At 38.9% G+C, this 7,586-nt stretch overlaps 1 protein-coding gene across 1 annotated transcript; it reads right to left on the reverse strand.

Moving 5' to 3' along the window:
- Positions 1-884: 884 nt before the first annotated feature.
- Positions 885-6,647, reverse strand: LOC103134534 (neuroepithelial cell-transforming gene 1 protein-like). Its single transcript, XM_007546817.2, has 11 exons — positions 6,037-6,647; positions 4,388-4,454; positions 4,077-4,136; positions 3,301-3,408; positions 3,033-3,200; positions 2,899-2,961; positions 2,719-2,815; positions 2,543-2,619; positions 2,208-2,465; positions 1,249-1,419; positions 885-1,159 (listed from the first exon to the last, which is right to left on the reverse strand). The coding sequence occupies exons 1-11, from the start codon at positions 6,183-6,185 to the stop codon at positions 965-967; spliced, it is 1,413 nt and encodes a 470-aa protein (XP_007546879.2). The 5' UTR covers positions 6,186-6,647; the 3' UTR covers positions 885-964.
- Between the last annotated feature and the right edge of the window lie 939 nt (positions 6,648-7,586).

Below are 7,586 nucleotides of genomic sequence, written 5' to 3' on the forward strand. Positions count from 1 at the left end.
ACTCAACATCTCAGGTCAATTGGGGGGAAAAAGAAATCCGACTTCCAATGGGCCAAAAATAAATGTTCAGTCTTATTTATCTAGAAAGTGTTATTTAATTAGCTTTCCATGCATGTTAAGCCTCGACTAGACGGCTCATGCTAAACTGCTGACACGACACTTGAATGGATGTGAACACAATAACTAGGCCTGCAACTAACGATTATTTTAGTTATTGATTAATCTGTCGATAATTCTGATGATTAATCGGATAAAATAATTGGCCTATTCTGCAGATTTTTCATTTAAACTATTTCATGCAATATTAGAAATATATTAAAAGATGCAAATAAACAATTTCATTTCTTTTATAATAAGAAAAATATTTTATTGCCTAAAATGCAAAAACAATACATTCCTTTAGCTTGGTTATTTCTAGCAAAGGATTCATCTGGAGCTAAACGATACTTCTAACATCAACATGTGAAAAGCAACGTAACATCAAGGCAGTGTATTATTTCTGGATTAACAGCTGAATATCAACAGGTGTTTAATAGGAGGTTGTTTTTTTTTCCAGAATTTGAACTGGGTGAAGCTAAAACAATCCCGTTTGAGGAGTTTTGCGTAGAAGATATTTATAGACAAAAAAAATTTTTTTTAATCTTAAATGGAAAATGTACATATTTTTGGTAAAGTTTTATCTTAGTTACTGCTCTGAGTATGTTGTTCTTTCAGCAACATACTGGCCTGTAAGCGTTCAGGCCAGGCAGCCAGACTGGCATTTTTTCCAGTCTGCATACTCCAGTTAACGACGAATCGATTACTAAATTAGTTGATGATTATTTCAATAATTGATTAATCACGATTAATCGTTTCACCCCTAGTGGAAACCGTCATGTACAAAGCGGGACGAACAAACAGTGGACCCGAAGGAATAAGTTGGAAAGCAGCATAACCCCCTGCAGCGTCACTGCGGAGCACGGCTCTACTTACCTTTCTCTCCATTTGTGAACGCCCCCCTGAACGACCCGCCTAAGCGGACCTCTCCGTCCTGGAGGTCCTCCAGAACCAGGTCTCTCACTGGGATGGGCTGCCGGTACACCTGGAAGCAGCTCCTATCGTTACGCGTCACCGGTCGGGTCAGAACCAGCAGCTCGGAGAAGAGGAACACGTGTAGCCTCTGCAACAACCGTTACAATGGAGAAATAAGATTACATTGTCCAGATTACAGTTCCAGAGAGAGGTGAGGTGACGAGCTGCCGTTCTCACCGAACCGCTCTTGGTCCGAAGCTCGCCGTGACAGAGCAGGGTCTTACACTCGTGGATGAGAGGGTCCCACTGCTTTTCATCCAGGAACTCCAGTTTGTCTATGTAATACTGGCACTCCGACTCCCCTTTTGTCACGTTGATGTCAGACAAAATGTCCTGAATTATTGTGATCTGGATCACAAATGGAAGAACGATTTGGAACAGCGGCAACGTGTAAAATACAGTTCCAGTCAACTGTTTACATGTTTCAGTCATTTGGAGCTTTTAGTGAGTTATTTGAAGGATTGTCTTTGGGGTGTAGAGTAATAATTAAACTCTAATGAGTTCTAAAAAGAGGAACTGGGTGAACATAATTCTCACAATGTCAAAACCAGATATAAAGGCTCAGATAATATTTACATGCATCCAATAATTGAAGAAATGTCTTTCAAGACTTTGCATAAAAGCTACACGTTATATGTAGTCGACATCAAGCTTCTGGCATAATGTTAACAACTCTTATTGCTTTTTTTTAAATGAACTCTTGCTACACTGCTGCACTTGGGTTACATAATTACTTCACAATGCACACAGTCATAAAAATGCGCTTTTTAGTAAATATATCTGTAGGTATGTGTGAATTTTATGAATTATATTGTCTGAGCTACCACTTTTGAGTCTGTTTGTCTCTCGTGATTTGAGCTGAATTAAATTGAACTGAATTGAATTAAGCACAGTCCCAGGGTTTCTGCAGGTGTCACCAACTCAAATTTAATATGATGTGCTCCATCTTCAGCGTACTGGATCAGCTGCAGCTGGATGATTGATTTTTGATTGAAGACACTGTTACAGTGATCCATGCGACAATAGATAAACACATGGATGACTTTCTCTAGATCTTGCAGGGACATTAGTCCCTTAATCCTGAACACATTCTTCAGATGATAAAAGATCGACTTTGTAACTGTCTTTGAACCTACCGCTCTCTCCAGACTGGTTACATCGGGGTGATCGGGAGGAGTGTGTCTGAGGATCTCCTTCAGCAGCAGAGGGTACTTCACCAGACGTGAGCGTGGGATGTCCAGGAAGCTCCACAGATCCAACTTCCTGCTGAAAGGCGACTCCAGGCAGCGCTGCAGGAAGTCCTGCACCCGCTTGTCCTGTTTCTTCTGGTCCAGCAGCGCTTTGGCTGCAAGCTGGTTGCTACAGTAGTTTTTGTAAGCGTTCAGGCCAGGCAGCTAAAAGGACGTTTTACTGGTTAGTGCACTGAAATAATATAATGTGTCACATTATGTCTTCCTGCTTGGATGCTTACCCAGTCTATCACTATCTGGCCGATCTGATCTACGGTTCCATCAGGGCCCGTTCCCTCTGTGAGCTTCACCGTTAAGTCTGCAGGATAAAAAGAAAACAAACAAAGATCACCCAATCAGGAGCAGAGACTAGGAACAAATGGGGCTTTAAAGGACAGGCTGGTCAGCAGCAGCTTACACTCATGGAGGGGGATGTATGCGTCCAGGTCACCAAAAATGTGAGCTAGTTCCTCCTGGGTCATGATGGAGAGTTTGAGCATGGGGTCGTGGTAGGCCTGAATGCGGGAAGCGCCACAAGGGGATTGTGAAAACATTTAATACGAGATGTTTCATTTAATTTGCAGGAAGTTTTCCCAACCTTTCGTGCCAGTTGCAGATCCTCGATGAGGTCCTGCTCGCCCCTGAAAAGCTCATAAATGGCCTGCAGGATAAATACGATCTATTAACCTTCCTGTTTCCTTGTGTCAGCTCGAAAATGTTGACTCGCACTACCTCTTGTCTTTTGATTTCCTTAGCAGAGAAGGCGCTCTTCTGATGGACGTCCAGCGTCTCTGACCACAGCGTGCTGTTCCTGCGTTTGGTGGGAGTCGGAGCTGGGGCCTTACTGGCAGCTTTGAGAGTCGTCCCCGGCGACTTCCCATCGTTACGTAACGACATGGACTGGGGAGAAGATGGGGGGAAAAACAAATTCACCTGTTTGTAGGAAAGACAATTACGTCTTATTTCTTGGTAATAAACGTGTGAACGGGTCGACGTTTACCTGAATGGACTGGCCGAAGCGCCGCACTGCTCCGTTTTTCGACGGAGATATCAGGTTGACGAGAGATGAAACTTTAGCCAGGGATCGCACTCGCTTATTACTGGGCTCCTGGAAAATGTCATCTCAGATTAGCTCCACTGAATGAATGTATAAAATCAGTCAGAATTATTTCAGTCACTCATTTCACCTTTAGGTTTTATTCCACATCATTAAATTAAGGTGATACTTGAAATTTTTGAGAATGAGTGAGGCCCATTGCCCACAATGTATATATATATATGTGTGTGTGTGTGTAAAATTCTGGGCCACATTTTGTAATAAGATTCGTTTTATGTGTTTTCAGACCATTTGCAGCCCAAAGAAAACAAAATGCAGGTCAGGACAAGTCTAGCAGTTCCTGCAGCCCCACAAACAGGAAAGAGACTCAATAGCGCTTTCCTGATAGAACAATACTCATCATGTCATACAGACTCTTCAAAAGTTTAACCACTCATTTAGATGCGTCCGTCTATGAATGTCTTTTATGATGTAGAATAAATAACTGTATGGATTGCAGCGATATCGAAGCAGAAACAGCCCTCAGAGACCGACTAGGAATGGCATGTTTAAGGTTTTCTCTTTAGATTTTCCCTAGAGTGGTTTTCATGTACAAAGTTTTAGCAGGCTAAGTCTGAGCTCATTGTATGTGAGATCTGAGTCACGCAGATGGATTATAATGTGCCATATGGATTCTTTCAGTAGAAGATCTGCAGCGAATACAGAGGACGATCGCTCACCTTGAGGTCAAAGCTGGAGAGGCTGACGGTGTCATCCTCCTTTTCTTTGCGCTTTCTCTTCTATAGGAGCAAAACAAAAGGTTACCGTTTATTTTCAGACACCGGATTAAAGATAAACAGAATAAATTTCATCGTCTTTCCATTGTCTGTAAGTGGAAATAGTTGGTACAAACAGTTCAACTAATTAACTTCTGGGTTAAAAGGATACAAAAAAAAGACGTAGTAGATTGATAACTATTTACATTTATCTGGTAATCTCATCATATAAGGCATTAGTAAATAAAAGCAGCGGCACTGTCCCATGAACTCACTAGACTGAAGTCCCAAGGCGTCCCTGGAGTGAGGAAGGTGAAAGAGCTGCCTCTCTGAAGTGACGGTCTGCAGGAAAAGACACAAATGTTCTGCAAACATTTCACAGTGGAAACAAGTGAACACCATCCCCAGCTTGTAAACTGTCTTATGAATTGGGCAAGTCAAATTTATCTCAAGAACAGAGAGGGACACACCCTATTTTCAAACTCTCCTGGGCTTTACTGCAGCTACAGTAGAGAGGATGTCACTTTCAGGACATTTTCCATTGAGATTTGTCAAGTTTGGCCTAAAATGTGACAGATGCTGTCAGGCGACTGAACAATGTTAATATTTAAAGCCTTACAAGGAGTCGTTCAGCTCTGTGGCTCTAAAAAAAAACGGTCCGTTATATTGACCAAACAGTGAAGCTACAAAGTGTCATGACTCTCAGAGGGAGCCGTCAAAAGCCAGCTGTACAAACTGACCCAGTCTTATGCTTGTTGTGCTCATCACATGACCACATTTTATAAAGATATTCACCGGCTTTTTGCTCTAGTTCAGCATACTATGTTTGCTTTTGTTGTGCAACTTTTAAGTTCGTAGCTAGTTATTTATCCCCCCCAACTATTTTATTGTTGTTCAAATTTTGAAATTAGTTTATACTTTGTGAAACACTTTATTGATGAGTAGGCATAATATTTGGCAGATGTTGGAATGCAGTAATCTTTATCTATCTCCTTATACTATTTGCATTTATTAAAGTTGACAAATACAAAGACAATTTGAATGCATGACATAGTTTATCACTTACTACAGTGTAATAGTTCAGCTGCAGAAATGATCAAACTGTTGATCAGAGTTAAAATATGTATTCAATTTACTCTGTTATTTGAAGATACACTGACAAGGCTGATATTTATTACACTTTTCTTTGACCTGTTTGTTTTCACTGATTCAAACTGTTTTTATTTCCTATCGACTATAAGATATAAAACCCAGGTAAACATTTTATGTTCAACAAGAAATCGATTAATAAATAAATTATTTCTACGTATGCATCAAAACATGTTCCATACCTTTATCTGATTTCATTAATCTAAAATAAGTGCATCAAAAAATATTTCTGACATAATTTTTCGTTTTGATGCAGATAATAAATGAAAAAAAAAAAGATTTTTGAAAAATGTCCCTGTCAATTACTAGGAGAATCTTCAATAATGACAGATTTGATATATTTTACAATTTGACAGTCAGTTGGACTGAATAATGTTAGTAAATTCTATTGCTTGAAATAAAATAAGCAATTTTGTAATATTTTCTGATCAAAACAACCCCATAATTAAGAATTTATAAGATGACTTAATAAACAATCATTCGAGAATGAAATTGATTCTACCTTTATTACTTAAGTTGTAACGAGGAATGTAATGATTTATTATTCAATAGTATTTTCTACAAACACTTATTGTTATTAAGTGGCACAACAGAGGAATCTACGAGGTGCACCTGAAGGCATCATTTGCCAGTTAATGCCAGCCCTGCCCGTCTCAGTCGACGAAGTCGGGCTATTATCTCGGAATAAACCTATTTTTGCCTACGCATTTTACTACTTAGTGCTATCAAATGATGAGCTGTTTTTTAAATTTGTTTTATTTTTGCAGCTACGTACTTCTTCGAGTTGTTTCTCCGCAGTCTTTTCGGGGACGACGGCTCTGCAGCGCTTATGACACTCGTAGTAGACGTCCTCGACGAAATCCTCCGTAGTTTCTGCTTCTGGTTTCCCACCGTCCTTCCGTGAACTTCCTCGTTTTCTTCCATTTTGCGAGTCAATTAGTTGTAAAATATCCTATACCAATGTGTATTAATGAGCAGATAATAAAAAACTAAGTCCGAGTGTATGAAAAGTTGCTTTATCTATACAAAGAAAACACGGAATCAATGACAACACACACACTAGACGGCGGAAGTTTGAATATGGCGGATTATTGGAAATGGACCAATCAGGAGAAAGCTCAGAGTTTTGCTCCTCCCATCTTCCGCTGAGGGGGAGGAGCCAATATTGAACGTTGCGAGATGATATTGATAATCAGTCAGATACGACTAGAATGAATAAAAACCGATAAGAAATGACTGAAACTGTCTGTCCTACATAAAACGAAATTATTTCTGATATGTGTAAATTAATGGAGTGGATGTTTGAGGTATTTTTCTAACTATCATTATTACATTGCCCTAACAAAAATTAGTCATTTACTAATTTATTTTCGCTTTTATGGGGCAAACCTTGCTGCTTGTAATATTTTAAAGTAGTTCTAATAAATATTATATTTCTTGAAGGTCCCACAATTATTTTTGGGTGCTTTTCCTTACCGATTGTTCAAACATTAGACTCGTAAGCTCAAGGGGGCTATATTATACATTTATTTATTTATTTATTTTCTGCACAAATAAGGTTATTTGTTCAGAGTTGAAAACTTGGCATATAGTAGTTGAAAAGAAAAAAAAAGAAAGAAAAACACTTAAAGGCAATGTTCAGCAATACCATTCAGGAAGAAAATGGGTTCTGTATCTCAGAATTGAATGTGTTTAACCAAAGAAATATGATGCTGACAGAAGCTGATAAATTTTTATTGTCCTCAGTAAAATGAGTTCTGTACTAACATAAGCCAGTCAGAGAAGAAGTCACTAATCCCAAGTCTAGAGAGCCACATAAATACAACTTCAAGATAACAATTTTGTGCTTAAATATTATTTCATCAATTAAATCAAACCAGTTTTTATCTGTATAGATAGTACCAAATTACATAAATGTGAAAAGATGTTAAATATTATTTAATTTTAAGAAGTACTAATGGAATGCACCTGCAGCTATTTTATAACAGTTTGTTATATCAGTACATTCTTCCACAACTAGTCATTTGAGGATATACGATCTTGATATGAAAATGACTTTGACGTATAGTGACGTACAACATGCTGGCAGTCCGCCTCCCAGAACACTGATTTCATGTGGTGCTAGAAACTGGGTACAAACATCTATGCTCCCAAATGAAATCAGCTCCTGAGAGCAGATTGTTGGACGAAAAGATTTAAATCTTTAGCTTCATACAAAATTATACAGAGAGAATGAAATTCTTGACACTGTAGGAGTCGATCCAGATACTCAGCAAAGCTGAAAGGCTCTTCTTCTTTCTGCCAGTGGCTCATTCTGCAGATGAA

The sequence above is a fragment of the Poecilia formosa genome, unplaced genomic scaffold, assembly GCF_000485575.1.
Source record: "Poecilia formosa unplaced genomic scaffold, Poecilia_formosa-5.1.2 Scaffold17, whole genome shotgun sequence".
In the NCBI taxonomy this organism is placed as follows: Eukaryota; Metazoa; Chordata; class Actinopteri; order Cyprinodontiformes; family Poeciliidae; genus Poecilia; species Poecilia formosa.

Coding starts and splice junctions, on each gene's coding strand:
- LOC103134534 (XM_007546817.2), bottom strand. CDS start 6,185: ATGGAAGAAAACGAGGAAGTTCACGGAAGGACGGTGGGAAACCAGAAG. Junction 2,466..2,542: donor GCCAGATAGTGATAGACTGG/GTAAGCATCCAA, acceptor ACGTCCTTTTAG/CTGCCTGGCCTGAACGCTTA. Junction 1,420..2,207: donor TAACCAGTCTGGAGAGAGCG/GTAGGTTCAAAG, acceptor TTTGTGATCCAG/ATCACAATAATTCAGGACAT.